Genomic DNA, 20,639 nt, shown 5'->3' with positions numbered 1-20,639 from the left:
GGCTCATGCACTCAGGAATCACTCCTGGAGATGCTCGGGGGAACATATGGGATGCTGCGAATCAAACTTCTACCCGCTGTGCTCCAGCCCTATAACAGATTTTTTTGATGGAGGTTCTAGGGTTTACTCTACATATCATTTGTAAATAGTCTTATTTCTTCCTTTTGAATAGATGACTTTACCTTTCTTGTCTAATTGCTCTGAGTAGATGATCTAATGCATTGAATAAAAAATGTCAAAAATAGGTGTCCTTTTCTGGGGCAGGCAGAAGTTTTTCTTGTAGATCAATCATAAATCACCATGTTCACCATGCTCACTTCTGCCAGGAATGAAGAATTTCTTGGTAGGTGGCAGTTATGGAAATAAGAAGTGTAAAAGAATAAATAAAAAATATTTCTAGATTTTCTTTATGAGAAAGGAAATTATCCTATTTTTTCCCACATCCAATAGAACTCAGTCATTAACTAGCATTAAATATGACAGTGTCAATTTTAATATATAAAATAGTACAAATACTAGCTGCACGAGGAGAACCAAGCCCTTCTATACATGTAAATATTTCCTTCTTCACTAGGCACACAGCAGAAAATAACCTCATTGAACACTTGAACAAACTTCAAAAGGAACTTCCTCCACTTACCTGTATACAAGCCAGAGGCTCATTGGTCCAAATTGAATATCCACCAACTAAATATATTCGCTCATTGTGGACAGCAACTCCAGATTCATTTTGACCTAGAGAGAATTAAACGAACAAAAAGAGCAAATATATTCATTTCCTTGCCTGTCTGAATTAACACTTACTGGTGAAAAATACAATCCCTTCTTATCACACCTGTATATTCCATGGGATTTTTCTGTGTGTTAGGGCCCAGGGGGTACCACACCTGGAGGTACTCAAGGGTTAGTCCTAGTGCAACGCTCAGAAGTGGCTTTAGGCAATGCTCCAGAGATCATGTGATGCTGGAGATTTAACCTGGGTCTTCTATATGCGAAGTATGTGCTCACCATGTTATATTATCTTTCCAGCTCTTTCCACAGTATTTGTAAAGTGACTGATCACTGCCTCCCAATATTCAAAACAAATAATTAACCACTGTTTCTCAGAGAATGAATCTATGTCAAGCCAGAACCAGGCCAAAATATTTATCAGCCAGCCATGTTAATAAGTAAACCATTAAATAGAGCAATGATAAACTAGAATAAACCAAGTGTCTTAGGTTATGTTGGCTGTCATTAATTTATATTAATAGATATAAATTATATGTTAGAAAAAGAACATGTACTTCATGTACCAGCAAATGCTTTTAATTCAAGTGCTTCATCTGGGAAGCAACAGCTGCACCCCCAAGAATCCAATAAAATAACCCATACTCCTAGTATGATCCAGATGAAGACACATGACAGAAAACATTGACAAAGTCCCTATCCTCCCTTTGCATATACACCAGTGGTAAGAGCATATTAGTTTCTAGGCTGATACTAACCTGCTTATTCCCTAGATATTGACACGCCAAAATGATGAAAGATTCCTCCCCCCATTTCAAGAGAAGACGGAATAACTCACTACCATGTATTCTTCCCTAGAGGCCATCAGACAGTGGGATAGTCTGTTTTTATGGATAGGCTGACAGAGGATTGACTGGAGTAATAAATAAGCTAGATTCCTTAGCAAACAGAACCACAGATCCAGGGATCAAGGGCCTAAGAGTACCATTATGGCAACCTAGCATTAAATACTTGTAAGTGGGCCTCAAAGATCATTCTTGCAAGAACAACTCAGTGCAATGTACCTGACCCTCTCACATTAGTGATCTTATTGAAGTTGCCTCCCCCAATAGCCACTGTGAGTGACTGAGTGTCCACTTATAATATTAAAATGTCTGCAGATACTAGTCCAGCCCATACCCTTATTCAGAGTTTGTGATTTCCCTATTAGTAGAGCAGCCTTGAAAGGATATGACCACTTCTGGGTTTCAGTGATACAAGGTGACAAGGACAAAAATTTTCAACTCCAGGAAATATCAGGGGTGACTTGTGATATTCTTTTTTATTTTCCAGTGGGACAAGACTAGGTAACTCTGTGGTGATGGTTGGTATGTGGAGCTAGATATGCAGTCAAGTCCCTATAAATAGAATTGCCCTATATATTTGAATTTACAGCCAAAAAACAGTATTTGATAGTGACATAATAATGACTTACTCTCTAGAATTCACAAAAAATAAAAGATGAGCATAAATATAAATAAAAATAAGTATTTGGCTTCTATAAAGCTGTTTCTTTTCTGTACATGATTTTCCTCATATGCAAGTTTCTACGTGGACATTGATTGACAGTAATGAACTTGGCATAGCCATGTGAAAACACACATGCTTTGAGAACCAGATGTGAAGCCTCCTTTTATTAAGTCAAATTTTGTGAGACAATCCCTACATCTTTTTGGTTAATAAAAGTAGGTTGTTGTATCACTACGCACTTAACACTTTGAGATGCGCTAAAGGTATTTAAAACGTCTCACAATTTCTTGAGTCTCTGCTATCCCTGATGTTCTTAATCAAAGGTACTTACCGGTCAATAGGTTGAAATTACAACGTGTCCACTGGTCCGTGTCTATATTGTAAGAATCTATATGGCGCACCAGAATTCTATCATTATTGTAATCCAGGTCATTGCCTCCAAGAACATAAAGCTTCCTTTGCACAGCAGCCATGGAGTGGTAGACCCTTCTCTGAAGCATGGGGCTTCGGCTTATCCACTTATTCTGAAAAGAGGAGTGGGGGGAAATGGGAGGGAGTAACTTAGATAAATTCTGTTAATAAAAGACCATCATGGCAAAAAACAGCAGTGTCTCATTAGTACCGGGGAGTCTGATGTTTGTCAATCACATTCTACTTGAACGTTGTTTCTATAGTTTGAAGCCTATGACTTTGTAGGTGTTTAATCTGAGATCAATGGCAAAAAAAAACCCCACTTTTTGCTTGAGTTGTATTTTAGAAAAAAATTTACATATTATAGGGGAATATATGAGGATAAAGACATTTTCATGATGTCTATCTCACCCAAAGGGGAATTTACTCATGCGAATTTTTCAAGAGTGGCCTTACACAGCTAACTACCACTTACAGTGTGATCAAGTTTAGAAAACAGGCTCTGGATCCAGAAACCTGAGTTGATAACCTGAAGGAGGCCTTTAACAATTTACTTAGCTGTTATTTTTGTCATTTTTGTTTTGTCTTGGGATCATATCCAGAAATTCTCAGGAGTTACTCCTGGCAGTACCTGGGGTACCATATGAGATGTCAGGGATTGAACCCATGTGGTCGGGTGCATAGTAAGTGCCCTATATGCTGTACTACCACTGCACCCCCTTATTTAGCTTCTTTGTCTCTATATTCTCTTCTGTAAAATGAGAAGGATAAGCCATTCAGAAGCCTGTCATAAAAAAATAAAAACAAATGAGCTAATACACACAAAGCATAGAACAATGCCTGGCACTTAATAAATATCCGATAAATGGATCCAATAAAAACATGGTGATAATAGTTACTGACTACCAAGACCCCCCTCATAAAACAGTTTGAGAGAAATGGTACTACATTTTCCACAACTAAGCTCCAGAGATCAAGAATTAATCTCTGGAGAGCTAAGATTTGATTCAGCAAAAAACTTTCATGTTGCCTTTGTTATCAGCCCCCTTTAACAAATTTACAATCACATACATCTGCCAAAATGGGAAAAGTTATTTCTAGGCACATATTTAATTCTCTTGGTAGAGGACCAACCTTTTACACAGTAACTTTAGAGAATGGTGAAATATTTGATATTTGGTTCTAGTGGCCAATGATAAAAAAGGTATACTCAACTCCTCTTAAAATAAGGCTCTGAACTAACATAAAAATATGTAATTATATAAAAATGAAGTATGATTTTAATTTTAAATCTCAACTAGTAATGGACAATTAAATTTCACTATTTTTTCTCAACATAAATGCTAAGAGTACAGGAAGGAATTATTGTTCCTTCTTTCTTCTTTTTTTTTTCTTTTTGGGTCATATCCAGTGATGCACAGAGGTTACTCCTGGCTCATGCACTCAGGAATTACTTCTGGCGGTGCTCGGGGTACTATATGGGATGCTGGAATTGAACCCAAGTTGGCCTTGTGCAAGGCAAATGCCCTACTCACTGTGCTATCGCTCAACCCATTACGGGCAAAGCCTGGCAAGCTACCCATGGCGTATTGATATGCCAAAAACAGTAATGATAGGTCTAATTTTCCTGACCCTGAAAAGACTCCAATCATTGGGAAAGACGAGTAAGAAGAGGGTGCTAAAATATCAGGGTTGGGAGGAATAGAGACGTTACGTTACTGGTGCCCGCACGAATAGATTGATGAACAATGGGATGACAGTGATACAGTGATGCAGTACAGGAAGAAGCCAGACTCATTTTGCCAAGAAAAATTTGGATTTTGACCAGAAAAATTATATGATGTTTTGAATACATAGAATTTCACAAGTTCACAAAGCTAAAAAGAAAAGAAAAAAATCAGAAAAATATTGGGCTACTAATTTAAGGTATATATAATAACTAATTTATTTTTTATTTTTGTTGTAGTTTAGTGGCCACAGTCAGTGGTGCTCAGGGCTAGTATACTCCTGGCTCTGTGCTCCTGGCAGTACTTGAAGGGGGAGAATATGCGAAGCTGGGGACCAAACCAGGTAAGACGCAAGCAAGGCAAATGCCCTCTCTGCTATATTATCTCCCTAGCCTCTCTACTGATTCAGCTCTGAAGTCTCTTTTAAAGATACATTCAGAAAAAGAGAAGAAAGGAAGTGGTTGAATACTAGATTTGCATTTCTTGGACATGTATAAAATTTTCCTTGTATTTAAAAGTCTCCTTTAATAAAACAGTCGGAACTTTCTACTAGGAATTATCTTAAATACATTACTCGTGAGTGGATTTGACTCAAAACTCTGATGACGCTTTCCTGAGGTATTTTCTATGAGGCAACCCTATTACTGTATTAGGAATCAATGTTTGCATTAGCAGTCAGGTCCCCTGCCACAAGACTATGGATGCCATCTGGCTTGCAAAGCCTGTCTGCATCCCCTGATTATATCTTTAGCTTCCTTCACTCCTGTGCCTGCCAGGTGAGCCACCAACCGCTGCAAAGGCAAAGAAACAGAAAGGCCTGGTGGGGTCATTCCTAATAAGCTAGCGTGTGAATACTAATCAGTGGTGGGGAAGCAGAGGTCACCCCAGCCTGCCGGTTGGCAGGTAGCGATGTGCTCTGTGGCAGATGGCAGGCATTATCGAGTCTCCACAAAGGCCTAGAAGAGAAATAAGCACCAGAGCTGAATGATAGAGTTATTGAGATTCTGAGCAAGATGCAAGCAGATGTGATGTTTTCCAGGACCCACTGTAAACAATATGCCAGCAGAATTTTTAAAAAGAGCATGTGTGTACAAACATGAAACAGAACTCATTTGAGAAATGTTAACACCTTCTTCGTTTTTAACCACTTGTGCACCGAACTCAGGCTACTGCAATTAATGATCCCTCTGGACACATCTGGCCCAAAGATTTGGGATCCCTAACACCCAGCTTCACTAATGACACCAGGAAACACACTTGCACACTAACAAAGAGATACACACCTTTATTAAAAATAGTACCAAGTAATTAAAAAAAATTTTTTTTTTAAATTTAAAAAGACTATCAGTAGAATAAAACTGTTCTGAACTTACATTGGATGACTAATACTGACCTAGATTGCTAGGACCAATCCCCCCCTTTTTTTAAGTATCCCATAATCTTGGGTTGATAAGTATTAAACCCACAAATCAAATCATTTTGGAATTTTGTCAGTGAGAAATATATTGACATTACCCAAATCAGAGAATTGGCAAAATTTAACATATGTCTGCCCAAAACACCAGTATTATAATAGAAGGACTGAATGAAAATATTCCTTTGGAGGGGATAAAAATTGCTGGGTGCATGAGAAGAAAAGACAGACATCCAAATGTGTCCAGTTCAGGGGCCAGACCAATAGTAAAGCAGGTAGGGCATTCTCCTTACACATGGCACACGGCACACTCAGATTCAGTTCCTGGCATCCCATATGGTCCCCCAATCATTGCCAGGAGTAATTCCTGAGTGCAAAACCAAGAATAAGCTTTGAGCATTCCTGGGTGTGGTTCAAGAACAAGAGAAAATAAAACAATAACAACAACAAAAAAAATCCCAAAAGAACAAAACTTAACAAAACCCAAAATATTTCCAGTCAAGTTTCTACCCATTAGTAGAAAAATGCACTCAAACTCTTCAGATACTTCAACTTTGGTCTTATCCTAAAACTGTCCTAGGATATTATGGCTATATTGAGCTAAACGATTATTGTTTCATTTGGAAATAATAAAGTCAGATGTATATTCCTTCTAAAAGGACACAGCAAGTAGATAATAAAGGTCCTTTCTTTAGAAGCCTCTGAATAACAGTAGACATTAACACATCTTCACTATTTTCTACATTGTTTACAACACTGAAAGAGTTAAGCAATGCATGTAGCATAAAACTGGAGTAGCTGAAATTTTTGTGAGGGGAAAAAAAAACAGAAACAGAAAGCAGTTTATCCAGATGCTTTTTTTGTGCTATATAAATTTAAGATGCATGTGCGTGTGTAGACTTGGCAAACCAATTTCTAATTACTGTGGAAATCTTTTAAAATTCATTTTAATTAAGGTAATGAGCTTTTCTTATATGATTCTTACCTGGTTAGGTTCATATACCATTAGTCTGTTCTGATACTGTGCTGTGTTAGTCACTCCACCTGAAATGGATTAACACGTGTTAGAGCTTTTCATGAATAAGAGAGAAGGTATTCCAACATAGAATGAGATACAATTAAAGGAAAATTAGCTACTGCTGAGGATCTGTTTGTATACCCTTGTGGTGAACCCATGACATAATTAAGAAGCTTATTGTTGAAGCAGTTTCATTTTCAAGAAACATTTCTGAAGCAATTCAGCTGAGAGAAAACAAGGATGCTGAGATTACCAAGGGGCCCTAGTTTTGGCAAACTGCTCTGCAGGACCAGCACGAGGGACAAAGGATGAAGGAGTGAGGGATGACTATAGTACACATGGACAAATCTCTGGCACGATGTATGCCAGCGCTGGAGTTTCATGGAAGTTCTGACCCTTAAGTAAAAGCACACATGTACAGTGTCATTTAACCCTCATATACTAATTCTGACACCTTGGTAGACATTTGGAAGAAAATTAGCTAAGAAAAGATGCAAAAACTATCTAGAACCAATGCTAACCAATAGGCTATAATGGCAGGAGATGTTAGATATTACTTAATAAAATAATAAAAAGATTAGAACCCCCCAAATCTATTTGTAAGAATACTACCTGTAGCTATTTCTAAAATTTTGTTTCAGTAAGGAGATTATTAAGTTCTAGAAGGACATCAAATGAAAAACATTCCATTTGAATAAGTGTCAGAAGGCAGAACTCATTTTGCAACAGAGATCTAAAACTGAGGCAGACCTTTACAATTTCCTATTCAAATTTAAGATATATATTGTTATCATACTAAAAAGAAAGCCTTAAGATTTTCTCCAGTTTCACTAAACTTTAGACAAAGTCCTTCAGGTCTTTTCTGCTAGCTCACCAGAGAAATGTCAAAACTTCCCTCATTTCTTTTTCCCCAGAGAATTTAATTTCCGATTTCGTTCTTATCTACCTCCCCTATTATAACCATCTTGGTAGAGTCTCATCATCAATGCTATGGCTAGGAGTCAAGTCACCAGAATCCAAAGAATTAGTACTTAATCCTCAACAATGTTGGAAAAATCAATCACTGAACACATACAAGGAAGGGAACAAGGCTTTGCCAATTATTACTCTTTAAATTCTAGTAAGGAGTTGGTTATTACTCCCAATTAGTGCTGAGGGCACTTGGGAGCCGCTCTCAATTCAGGTCCAGCAAAACGGTCCACTAGCGCCACCCTGGTAGAGTTTAGGGGAGCATGCAGTGGCAAGACTCAAACTCGGGGCCTCTCAGCTATATCCTAAACTAGGCTTTTTTTTTTTTTTGATAGGGGAGGTTTGGGCCACACCCAGAAGGCCTCAGAGGCTAGTTCTGGCTCCGTGCTAGAAGTGCCCCCAAGCAGTGCTCAGGAGATTATATGTGGTAACCAGGATTCAAACCAAGGTTGCAGCTATCATAGCCCAATGCAAAGAAAGTGCCTTACTTCCTGTACCATCCATGGCCCCTTCCCAGGCATTTTAAAATTCTCATTTTAAAAGCTCAGTTAAAGCTTTGTCTCTGAAGGAAATTTACAAAGAACAAATTCCCTGAATTTTACAGCAAATGTCTCTTTTCCTAAATGAAATCAAAGGGAAATAAAGCTCAGTTAAGGGGGCCAAAGCTGAAGTGCTCATAGAGTCAAAATGTATGTAAAAATAAATGCAGAAGTAGACTTCTTTTTTTTTTTAACGCCCAATCTTCCTTCTCTTAGCTGATGAAAACCAGAATGTACAATTCTTTCTCAGCATAGCTCTACAAGAAGAAACAAATTTCATTGAGACTTCACGGTTCTTCCAGGTTAAAATGATTGCCGACTGCTTTTGCTTCAGATGTAGCCACCAAATTAATGTCCAGTTCGCCTATAATCATTTCTCCAAGTGATAGGGAACAGAGGGTAAAGCTCCTAACCATTATTTCAAAACTTTGATGGCTCATTTACTTATTTTAGAAATACAGAACAGTATTAATACCACAGTAAACTCTCTATTTATGACACTATTTGAAAATATTTACACTACTTTATGTTTCAGGCTCTGCTCATTATAGATTAAATGTACAGTCAATGGATTAGAAGGGAGCTATTACATTCCCACTCCCGGGCAGGACGCACAATTTATCTTAATGCTCTACAGAATTAATATTTACTATCTTCACAGATGTATTTATAATGTGTTTTTTCTTAATCTACACTCAGTAATTAGAGTCCTTACCATTACATACAAATCTCACTCACGTGACAATGTTTAGAAATGAGACACTGGGTTCCTAGTTGTGGTGTATAAGTCCTGGCTATTTGATTACTTCTAGAATGTTAAGCTACAGGATGTGTCTAAAGAAACCTAGGATTGTGACTTTTTTCCAGTCAGGATTGCAAGGGGAAATCTTAGAAATTGTTCTGTTGCTTCCCTCCTTTGAAATAATTCTCAAAATAAGCATATAAATAAAAGCCATTTCTCCTCAGCACAAAAAATAAATTAAAGAAAACATCCAAGTTTGCAGCCCACATTTCCTTAGCAGTGCTACTCATTTGCAGAGCTCTAACATTACATTCCCTTCACATAACACTCTTCACTTTTAGATTAATCTGCTGAAATGAGATGCTAAGGATTTGCATACAGATTTGACTATACAAAAATAGATATGGAATTAATAACAGTCTCTATATGTTTTAATTTCTCCTAGACTGGAGTACCCTTGCCTGCAGCAGTATTCCTGGCTTTGAAAGTCATCAAGCTGATTTGTCTGCTCTGGGTTATGATGCCACATGCTGCTATACTGTCCCCTGCAATCAAAGCACTTGCAAAGATAGATTCCATGCCTTGCTCTATCGAGTATATTTTATAGATTGGCAGTTTTGATCTCCCTCCCCCACCCCAGGGAGGATAATCTGCATCTTAACAGCTTTCTATAGATACATCTGTCATTAAATATGCCATCTCATATCAGCATCCATTTTTAAAGCCAAGTTTCTCCTAACTTTGAAGTGCCACAGTCAACGTGAAGACTTTACAGCCAAAATTGAAAATGAACAACCCTGTCTTATACTTTTGAACTGTGACTTAAAGATATACTGCAGGTTCCCCCAAAGTCAAATGAGTCTTTAAAAACTGCCAGAGGAAATGAAAAGTTACCATCATGATACCACAGTGAGAAATGCTTTCTATCACCAAGACAAGAGCAAAGCATTTTTCTTAAGCTCCCCATATCTCCCCAGAAAATGCTGTGATGAATGGGTGGATACATACCACAGAGAGAATGACAGGAACTGTGAAACAAGCAAACTTCGTTTACTATTGGGAATTCAATGGACACCCAAACTCACTGTGCATAAAAGCCACGAATGGTCAGTGCTGATACTGCCTATAAAATAGTGTGTTTAGAAAATCACCTCATGGGACATCAAGTGTAACATATCTGCTAATTTTTTTTCAAGGACAGAAAACACCACTTGATAAATTAAGTCTTATGGCAAAGTCTTCAGCAGAAGCCTTTTTTAGCTATTGTGCTGCTTATACCATGCCAGGACTGAGAAGGATGCAAAGAACTGTGTGGATTTCCATCCTTGGGGAAGATAACAGGTTTGAAACACACTAGAAAATCCAGAATGTGTAAAATCTCAGATGCTCTGACCCTTCCTCAGAATCCTACAGAGCCCAGCTCTTTCAGGGGAATAATTTCAGGACAGCCTGGAGCTTCAACCCCAGGCAGGTTATTGTTTTGACTTTATCTTTGGGGACATGGGAAATACTGAATACAGTCAAAGTGAGGTTCTATCTGTATACAAAAATGAAGATAATGTTTCGAGAGCATCCTACCCGCACAGCAGAGCCTGGCAAGCTCCCCGTGGCGTATTCATATGCCAAATACAGTGACAGTGATGGGTCTCATTCCCCTGACCCTGAAAGAGCCTTCAATGTGGCACTGCTGGGAAGAACAAGTAGAGAGAGGCTGCTAAAATCTCAGGACTAGAAGAAAATGGAGACATTACTGTTGCCCGTTCGAGCAAATCAATGATCAATGGGATGACAGTGATACAATGATACAGTGATGTTCTTCTCATGGGTTCTACACAAACAAGAATGCATCCATAAAAAGTTTAGAGGCAATCCATAAAAAAAATACTAAAAATCTAATAGTTTGTTTACAGAAATTTGTTAGCATTTTATAAATGACTATGTTCAGAAAAAAATTAAAATGACTCTAAACTGAGGCTGGAGAGACAATACAGCAAGTAGGATGCTTGCCTTGCATGTGGCTGACTCCGGTTCTACCCCAAGTACTCCATATCATTCTCGATCTCCATCAGGAGCATTCCCTGAGTGCAGAGCCAGGAGTAAGCCTCGAGCTCAGACAAGCGTGGCCCCATCACCAGATGACTATGCATAGAATATTTATGAAAATGAAGAAATTAATGCTACCATCTAAAATAGATTTCTTATCTTTTTTTTCTCTAATAAGCAAAACTACTGGCTGAGTTGCATGGAGAGCAAAATTTACTATCTTAAGCCTCTCTTATGCAAATTCACTGTAATTCTCAAAAGACTAAAATTCACAGTTTGTCAAAAGGCTGACTAGTACTAGGTATGTTTATTTTAGCCATTTTAATTTTTCTTATGGTGATTTGAAAAAAGAGCCATTTTAGTCATTTTTTGAAAGTGAAATTCATTATTAGTACTCATTAAAAAGATCACCATGAGAATTACACTAAATGCAAAATTAAACTTAATGATCTATTTTTACGTGGGATTAGACTGTCCATATTTTTGAAATATGTGTCAGATGTGTGTTTATAATGCTACATAAACAATTAAAGCCAAGAATCTTTCTACTAAATTAACACCTTGAAGAGAAGCATACTTAAAACAGGCATTAAATTAAAACTAGTATCCATATTATTTCTGTCACACTTGAGGAAACCACACAAATGGAGGGGTAATTAACATACTCAACATCCACAAGCAAGTCTCAGATGTGCGAAATATCCATAAAAGGTTGCTATACTTGAATATAGAAATTACATTCATGCCTCCTTGAGCGAAAAAGTTATAAACTTGTGACCTTTGTGTAGGTAAAGTATGTACCATATTATTTTAAATACTCAATATAATTAAGGACAAAATCTAACACTATGCAGATGTCAGCTTCCCTTTAAAGACCTGATGAAATGCACTCTCACTCCCATTTCTTTCTCTGTGAAAAGTTGAAAACCTGCCTCCAAATATTTCTACACAGTGTTCCTGGCAGTATTACTTTCACAAAACGACTTCAGCCACTCTAGAGTGCTGGCTTTGCTGCATTCTTGTTGATCTGTTATCTCCCTCCCATCTGCACCAATTCTTTAATCAGTCTCCCTTCTCATTGATGTAGCCTTAACCTCTTTCCCTCCTCTTGGGAATTCAGAAATGTCACAGGGGCTAAGGTGAGAGGATAGTGGTAAAGGTGATTGTCTTGCAAGCTGCTCAACAGTTTAGTTCTGAGCATCACCAGGAGAGCACAGAGCCCGGAGTTACCCCTGAGTACCAACCCGTGTGGCTCAACAACAAACATCAGAAAATGACATTGCTCCCATGTTCTTTGGTAAAACATTTCATCTCATTCTTTATTTTACATTCTTTTTCTGATCTCATTTTGTCAGATACAAATGAATCATCTAAACAATGGCACTTCTCTCCCTGGGAGGAATTATTGGATCCATTCAATAAATTTTTAAAAAATACTTTAACTGTTTATTTTAAAGGATGCTAGAGTACTATATTATGTTACCTTTCCAAAAACCGTGATCTAATCTGAATTATGTTTTAGAGTAACTCCACCTTAACCTTATCACTAAGTTTATTTTTGCATTTTAACTTTACATTACCATTGTTTTATAAAGAGAGCTTTCCAAATGGAAAGACATGTGGATCAACTCTGAGTTCTGAGAAAGATAGACATTTAATGAACTGTTTTTTGACCCTCCAGGTATGATCTCCAGATATGATACTTTTGAGGATCTCATTAATATTCAGTCAAGTTATTTGGATACTCTTTGTATAATGTATCTCATTTTTTTGTTATTTTATGCTTTTTAATTGAGTCACTCTAAGAACAGTTACAGGGCTTTCAGGATCAAGCCTCAGTCATACAATGATCAAACACCCATCCCTTCACCAGTGCACATGTTCCACCACCAAGAACCCCAGCAGACCCCTCCCCTTCCCCTCTGCCTCTGTGGTAGATGATTTTCACTTTACTCTCTCATTACTTTGATAACATTCAATTTTTGACAGAAAACTCACTATCATTGTTCGGAGTCAGACCTGTCGAAATGGCATTATTAGATCACATTTTTTTATTGTTGATAACAAAGAGCATATGATGTTGCACAGTCGTGAAAGTGGCTGCCTGGTTTTGGGATTCTGGTATTAAGTCCAGAGGTATGTCTGCCAGCAGCCACTGCATTTTGAGGTTGGTTTGTGTGCCTCTGGGATCATGGCTGTTCAGGAGCAGGGGAGCTGTTCATGGGCAGCCGCTTGCGGTCTCATTTATGCAGGAGGCAGGGCTGGTTCTGCACCCGCCCCCTATCACAAGATTCCCCATGTGTCCCACCACTGCAAGCTCCTACCTCTCTGTCCAATTGGCTCTAAATGGTGGCAGTCGTCATGCTGCCAAAAGGGGAAAAGGCCGAAGGACAAAAACCCTTCCTGGGGCTGCATGGGGCCTAGTTTAGTTCAAAGTCAAGTACTTCATTTTTGAGAATGTTGTTCACATTATAAACAAATAATTTGTGTGGTTTAGCGGGCAAACTCAGGGACAATGATCAAATTGAACATTAACCAACATTAGTGTTTGATCAGTAAGTAGTATTTAACATCTTAAAGCCTCATTCTGAGCAGCAATGAAAAAATAAATGTAGAACAATAAAAAAACAAAAGACACTGATGATATTTCAAAAGATATTTCAAAGTCAGTTTAGCATAAAACCTTTTTGCTACTGTTGGAATGTAACTGATATGATTTCTTTCTTCCAAACCTTTTAGTTCATTAATAAACAAACAAACAAAAATCATTTGGCCTCTATCTGTATTGCAAACCCTAATGCCCATAGTAGAGATAGATAGATAGATAGATAGAGAGAGAGAGAGAGAGAGAGAGAGAGAGAGAGAATAAGTAAGAGGGAAATTGTCTGCGATAGAGGGGAGGGGTGGGATGGATGGAGAGGGATACTGGAGACATCGATGGTGGAAAATGTACACTAGTGGAGGGATGGTTGTTCAATCATCGTATGACTGAAAATCAAACATGAACATTTTGTAACTGTCTTTGGCTTCCATTTCAATTCAATACTGAGGTGGAAAAGATCTTGTTTTAATCCCTTCCACTACCACTTATCTATTCGGGTCCCCATGTCTGCCATCATCAATACTGTAACCCCTAAACTCACCATCTTCCCAGTATCTCAGACGTGGCCTGAGCATTAAGCATTTAGAAGATGCTTCTAGTCCTTCAGTTCATGCTCTCCTTACCTTTTCTGTAATTGTGCTAGATGCACAATTGGTTTTTATATTTTTATTTTTTTGCAGGATCAAACCCAAGACCTTATGCAAAGCAAGCTCTCTACTGCAGAACTACATGCCAATTCCTCTTGCATTCTTAAAAAAATAAATAATAAAATAAAATCCCTCCTTTTGACACTGGACTTCCTCCCTTACTAATTCTTCATTCAAACAATTTAAATTTTTTCTCACTAAAGCTAAAATATAATTTATATTAAAACAGAGGATGGAGATATGCATATGTCTAGAAATAGCATATTCTCTCACTGAACAAGAGTAAAGTTGTCTGGGATCTCAGATTTGGGAAGCAAAGTTTAGGTTTTACTGAGCTTCTAATAATTTAGACTAAACCTGCAGTTTCTGCTTCCTCACTTCCATTTATTTCTGCTGCATTCTGCTTTTCCCCCTCTGTCCACACTCATGAAACTGCTTTCACATAAATAGCCAATTAGTTTCCAATTATAATCTGCAGTAAATGATTTTGAACAGTGGTATTCCTATAGCTGAGGCCACTTTCCATGGCACCCTTCTTTTCTGGTTCTGATTCTAAATCACTCCTTCTCTTCCTCTGGTGTGGATCTTTTCCATCCAACCTCCTTCTTTCCTGACCCATATCCAGACTATCTCTTACCCATCTGTCTCCTCACACTCCCCAACTCCTCCTCATTGGACTTTATCTGTCATTATGCGAGAAACCATCACAACTCTATTTTATCTGAGAAACAGAGCCAAGGCCTTTTCTTTCCATCTGAGGGAGAGGTTCTAAGTAGAGGAAATTACAGCCAATGAAGAGGTGGGTCAGACGTCAATGGTGGGTATTTGGAACAGGGCTTCAGAAGGTGAGCAAATACCGTTACTCAGCCCTGCTGGGTAAGGCCAGTTGGCCTTCTCCCAGGGGGTCAGCTGCCAAGACACAAGCAAAGATAAAGTGTATCACAAGACTGTCTAACAGAGTGTTTACCAGGGGGCAAGAGAATTATTGAAAAGATTGGACCAAGAAGCCCAAGCATGAAGACAAGATCCATCAATGGGTGAGTAGGAAATAGCCAATGGACACAAGGCCAAGTTAGGCTTAATCTGCCTTAACTTTTGTGAAACTTTTTATATTTCTGCCCTAAATACTCCCGCTTTGCACAAGTTCAGTACCTCAGGAAGACTATCACCCAACACTTCTATCATAGTATAATGATATGCTTAGGGTATATATCCAGGTTTGATTCCTCCATCCCTCTCGGAGAGCCGGGCAAGCTACCGAGAGTATCTCACCTGCACAGCAGAGCCTGGCAAGCTACCCGTGGTGTATTTGATATGCCAAAAACAGTAACAACAAGTCTCATAATGGAGACGTGATTGGTGCCCACTCGAGCAAATCAATGAGCAATGGGATGACAGTGACAGTGACAGGGTATATATGTGGGGGACCCTGGTGGACCTGAGCACTGCTTTGGAGGCACTTCCAAAAAAGTAAATTTGACAAGTCTGATCCCTCACTGTTTCAGGAGGCCCAGCATGGGACCTATGGCTTCTTCTTCTTTGGTGCTCCAGTACTAGCCCTGAAAAGACACAATGAGTCTGGAAACCTCGCTCCATATCTTGGTAAGAAATGAAGCCAGTTTCACACATGCGTGTAACTGCCAGTTTGTGACGCCAGTTCAGTACAATTAGCATCTGCTGCCCCAATATTAGTTCTAAATAGTTTGGTTTTTATTTGTTTGTTTGTTTATTTGTTTTTTGTTCTTTCCTCTGGGGAAAAACCACACCAGGCTATGTTCAGGGCTTACTACTAGCTCTCTACTAAGGAGTTACTCTTAGCAGAGTTCGAGGAACCATATGGGGTGCCAGACTATTAAACCCAGTAGGCCACATTTCTTGCTTCTGACTCTGACATACACACATACACACATAGAAAGAGTGTATATATACATATAACATATGTGTGTGTTATATGTTACTGGCATCCACTTGAGCAAATCGATGAACAATGGGATGAAAAGTGATACAAGTGATGTTATATAGAGAGGGGATCCAGAGGCAGAAGGAGAATGAAGGGGGATCCAGCGAGAGAAGCAGAAGGGGAATCAGAGTAGAATGGAAAGGGAATTGGAATAAACTGCAATTGATATTGACCAGTCTGGCCCTCGTTCCTTCCTTTGCCTGCCCATTGCCCTCCCCCTGCCGGGGTTGGGGAAGCGGCTCGAGACCACTGAACGCAAGCGATACCACAGCGGGTAGGGTGTTTGCCTTGCACACAGCCAACCTGGGTTTGATTCCTCTGTCCCTCTCAGAGAGCCCAGCAAGCTACTGAGAGAATCCCACCCGCAGGGCAGAGCCTGGCAAGCTACCCATGGCGTATTCATATGCCCAAAACAGTAAAACAAGTGTCACAATGGAAACGTTACTGGTGCCCGCTCAAGCAAATTGATGAACAACTGGATGACAGTGCTACAATAGTGCTATAGAGAGAGAGAGCAAAAGAGAGAGTCGAGTGAAATAATGTTGGCAGAGGTAAAGTTAGCTATGGTATTTTTAAATGTTAATGATTTTATAGTGATCTGATGTTAATGAATACTACACAAACCAAGGTACGTCCCTTTTATAGGTTTGAATATATCAAAGTTACCTAAACTGGGACAATGCAAATACCATATACTTTTAACATTTAATCAAGATGGAAATAAACATATCTTCTAGGGATTTCAAGAAGCTTTAAAAGTTTTTTATTCATTAATGTAAAACCTGTAAAATTCTGTGATTTCCAACTCCAAGAGGACAGGAAGTGATTTGTTGAATGAATTTTATTTACCTATGACCGCACTAGGGCATTGTAAGGATGTAGCAGTCACCAGCAGAAGAAAGCACTAAATACTGCTTTTGAGTAAATGTGGTAGCATTTATCAGTTTTAGAGTTTTAAAGCACGAACTTTATGCTTCCCATTATCTTGCTGCCATTTGACAAAAGTGAAAAGGTAAGTTGTTCAGCAAGATGAGTTCAGGATTAATTTTCACTCACAAAAATAAATCTGTTTAGCAGTTCACAAACAATAGCTTAAAATGGAAAATGTATCTTCTAAAGTACAAATGGAGAATATTTAACTTCAGTATTGCGAATTTCAAGTAGAAATGATGTGGAGCGTTTGTGAAGTGGGTCACAAAGTGAAATGCTACAGGAGCCTGTGAAATTTGACTATCTCTAACATCTTAAATTAAATGCTAATGAGCATAGCCATACAGCCTGATTTTTCGGAATTCCTCTCTGCTTGTCTCACTTTTAAAACCACGGGTAGGCTTCAAGGGAACCTGACCCCAAAATGAACAAGAGAAAGGGCGGCGGGGAAGAGTAAGCACACTGGAAATGTTGCATCTCCAAAGAAACATTCATTTCCTGTTCTGTGGAATAAAAATAAGACCCTAAAATCCATATTCAATAATCCTTACTAACTCCACCTCAGGCGAAGCTTGCAAAATACCAAAATGATGCCAACGACCCAAACCTCTATCAATTAAATTGGAAATACTTGGCTATTTGGTAAGGGATGAGGAATAGCCTTAAACATCTTCATCTGCTCCAATAAATCAAGAGTAACACTTCTAAAATCAGTGATAGAGTGAAATATATTTGTCTTTTTTTAAGGGACCCATTAGCAAATCTAGTCACCCCTCCCTATCCATGGTTAGATTCACAATTGATTTATTATAAGCCAGGCCTGAGGAAAGAAGCAGACAACTGAAGGTATTAGAAATGTCACTGGTGATTTCCTCTTCTTTCCAATTAACAGTATTGTACTGTACATAGGGAAGTGAGTTTTTCATCTCAAGTACACAGTGGGGAGAAACAAACCTGAGAAAATTGTGATTGTTTTCATTAAGTATGGTTAACACAGACAGCATACATTAGTGCAAAGAAAGAACAAAGAAAATGTATTCCCTTTAACAGTAGAGAAAAACAAAGTGATGCAGCAATATGATCTATACAAGGCAATGTATTTAATAAAAACAGAAAGGAAAACACAGATCCATATTGTAAGAGTAGTCAGTTTGCTACAAGGATGATAGATCTAGAAAGTCTAAGATGAGCCTCTGTGCTTCCTTAAGGATAAAGACGGTATTAAGTAGTCATATCTTTAAGATTATGTTAAGAAAATTCCAGCATTTTTAAAAAACCTAGCCAAAAAATAGGTTTCTTAAAATATTTATGAAAAATTTATACACAGATTTTAGATGTCTTGCAAAATTTAGAATGTAGTACATAAATGATATATGAAAACTAAATGAGTCAATGGAAGGGATCTAAATAAGAAGAAAAAATAAATTACATTATTTTCATAAATCTATCATTGTTTTGTTGTCCAAATCAAGTATAGGTATGTTCCTTATATTGGCAAAGATTGAATTGTAGACAGGTTTGTAGGTTCTCCAGCAAAGTTAACAGGATATAATTCTAGTGGTTATTTTCTTAACTAATGAAAAATATATTTAGAGAAAAGTAAATAAGTCAATAGTAAAGTGAAATTTCATTTAAAGAGCTCTAGTGATGTAATATTCACACTCATATTTAATATTTATGTGGTACACAGAGCCTGTAATCAGTGGGTTTACCTAATTTATCCCATTTAGTCTTAGTCTTAATCTTATTTATTAATTATTGAACACCTAATTCCTGGATTGAGCTATCTTCTTTAATGAAAATCAATTGCAAGTAATCAAGGAACCACTCAGAGAAACTGAGACCATGATTATCTCCCCAGTTACTGAAGAAGCAGAAAGAAAAATTGGCAAAGTTCAGATGAATCTAGTGAAACAACTAGAGATTGGACAGGAATGCTGAGATGCCTTCATAAGCTTACTTGAGAGTGACTTTCTTTAAAACGCAAATATATTTAAATTACTCTTAGTATTTTTCTGTTTTCCTATTCCTCTTTGTTCTTGACTGAGAAATTCAACAATTTTTTGAGTTGTAAAATGAGTATCCTCCAAGAAAAGAGAGTACAATTCTCTTTCTTGCTATACAACCATTTCAAAGAACACTCTAAGTCTCTCTAGTATAAGATGGAAACCACAGTTTGATGATGTGATGTTGACAGTTAATGCTTTACTCTCTCCTTCTATACATGGGGAAAAAAGCTGTTTTAAGGGGTTAAAGAAGTACCTGTGCATGGATTAAACAGGTGACAATTGGCTAAAATAATATGAAAATGTTATTTTAGACAATAATTCAAAGTCCAACTCACAGTACACAGTATGGCTGTCCACTGGATATATATCCATTGCAGCACCGTGATCCTGTTGTTCCTCGATTTGCTCGAGTGGGCACCAGTAACATCTCCATTGTGAGACTTGTTACTGTTTTTGGCATATTGAATACGCCACAGGGAACTTGCCAGGCTCTGCCACGTGGGCAGGATACTCCTGGTAGCTTGCCGAGCTCTCCAAGAGGGACAGAGGAATCAAACCCTGGTTGGCTGTGTGCAAGACAAACACCCTACCCGCTGTGCTATCGCACCAGTCCACAGTGATTCAATTAAAAAAAAAATTGGGAAAAAAAATAGTGTGTCCTTATTCGGATAATGACCACGCAGGGAATAGGGCTGTCACTGTCGGTCTCCCTCCCACTTCATTAGGTCCTGAGCCAGAAGCCTATCCTCAAAGGAGGAAGTTCTTTCCCATTGTTATATCTGTTTAATGTAATGACTGGGATTTTAAGTCACCTGCCCTTTCTTATGAAATGACTCAGAGTTAGGTAGTCCTGGGTCAAAGAAAAGCAAAAGAACCTGGATGAATCATGAAGTGTACAATAGAATCCACAAATATCAGAAGATGTCTAGACCAGTTTTTCTCAATCTTTTTCCCACCATGGCTCCCTTATCTTGTTCCCCTTCTGGGGCCTCCCTGACTCCTGGTTGGTCCCCCAGTCTTGTGTCATGGCCCTCCATTCAGGCAGTTTTCACCTGTGGCCCTCTTGGGATATCCTGGGGACAGAGAAGTGTTCTATAGCCCCCAGCTGAAAACCACAGGTCAAAAAGAGGTTTGTTAGGTATGATAGGCAACTAATTTCCATCTTGATATTTAAGTCCACCAGTTGTATAGAAAGTCACAGAAAGGCCAATCCCTTCCTAATGCATTGCTCTCTATACAATAGATGCTCAATAAAAGAAAGCTGCTTAGCCAAAATGTTGACCTGGGCTTAATTGCTCACACATGGCAACAACCACAAAGGCTTGACTTCTAAATGAAATGCTACAGTGGAAGTGTTTTTTTTCCCCTTAGGTGTGTGTGATAAATTTAA

At 38.3% G+C, this 20,639-nt stretch overlaps 1 protein-coding gene across 4 annotated transcripts in view; it reads right to left on the bottom strand.

The window, feature by feature from the left end:
• Positions 1-20,639, bottom strand: part of KLHL32 (kelch like family member 32) — a 226,852-nt gene that overhangs the window by 18,483 nt on the left and 187,730 nt on the right. For all 4 annotated transcript variants that reach the window (XM_055136569.1, XM_055136572.1, XM_055136570.1 and 1 more), the window contains 3 exons: positions 6,776-6,834; positions 2,570-2,762; positions 641-735 (listed from right to left, as the gene is read on the bottom strand). In XM_055136569.1, the coding sequence (XP_054992544.1) occupies positions 641-735; positions 2,570-2,762; positions 6,776-6,834 (347 nt within the window). The remainder of the gene's footprint in view (positions 1-640; positions 736-2,569; positions 2,763-6,775; positions 6,835-20,639) is intronic.

Source organism: Sorex araneus, chromosome 4 (genome assembly GCF_027595985.1).
Source record: "Sorex araneus isolate mSorAra2 chromosome 4, mSorAra2.pri, whole genome shotgun sequence".
Classification (NCBI taxonomy): Eukaryota; Metazoa; Chordata; class Mammalia; order Eulipotyphla; family Soricidae; genus Sorex; species Sorex araneus.
The sequence above is the reverse complement of the archived record's forward strand: the minus strand, read 5'-3'. Positions and strand labels throughout refer to the sequence as shown.